The 336-nt window shown below is 45.2% G+C and overlaps 1 protein-coding gene across 1 annotated transcript in view; it reads left to right on the forward strand.

The window, feature by feature from the left end:
• LOC119585835 (major facilitator superfamily domain-containing protein 6-like) overlaps positions 1-336 on the forward strand; it is a gene marked incomplete at its 3' end in the record, with an annotated part of 10744 nt that overhangs the window by 8877 nt on the left and 1531 nt on the right. Inside the window, 1 exon segment of the mRNA XM_037934566.1 lies at positions 139-290. Coding sequence (XP_037790494.1) covers positions 139-290 — 152 coding nt within the window.

A 336-nucleotide genomic window follows, 5' to 3' on the forward strand; every position in this document is an offset into this window, starting at 1 on the left:
GGTAGACGATCAGTTCAAAGTAAAAATAACCTAGAAAATAGTCATTCTGTATAAGTTTACCCAAATTCTTTGTCCCATCAATTAACTCTCTTGTCTATACCTTATCTCTTGCTTGTTATCGCCCTTACTATTTGACAGCGACCCATGGCTCGTGTTTATTTTCGAGGCCTTTGAGATCATAACTTATCAGCTGATGTGGGTTGCGGCCATGACCTCGTGCCCCGTTTTAGCACCTAAGGGGCTTCTGGCAACCATGACGGCACTCACTGGCACCATTCACTTCTCTCTCGGTATGCGTGGGAATGTCTGGGGGAATATGCATGCTCATGAAGGGGT

The sequence above is a fragment of the Penaeus monodon genome, chromosome 20, assembly GCF_015228065.2.
Source record: "Penaeus monodon isolate SGIC_2016 chromosome 20, NSTDA_Pmon_1, whole genome shotgun sequence".
NCBI classification, from domain to species: Eukaryota; Metazoa; Arthropoda; class Malacostraca; order Decapoda; family Penaeidae; genus Penaeus; species Penaeus monodon.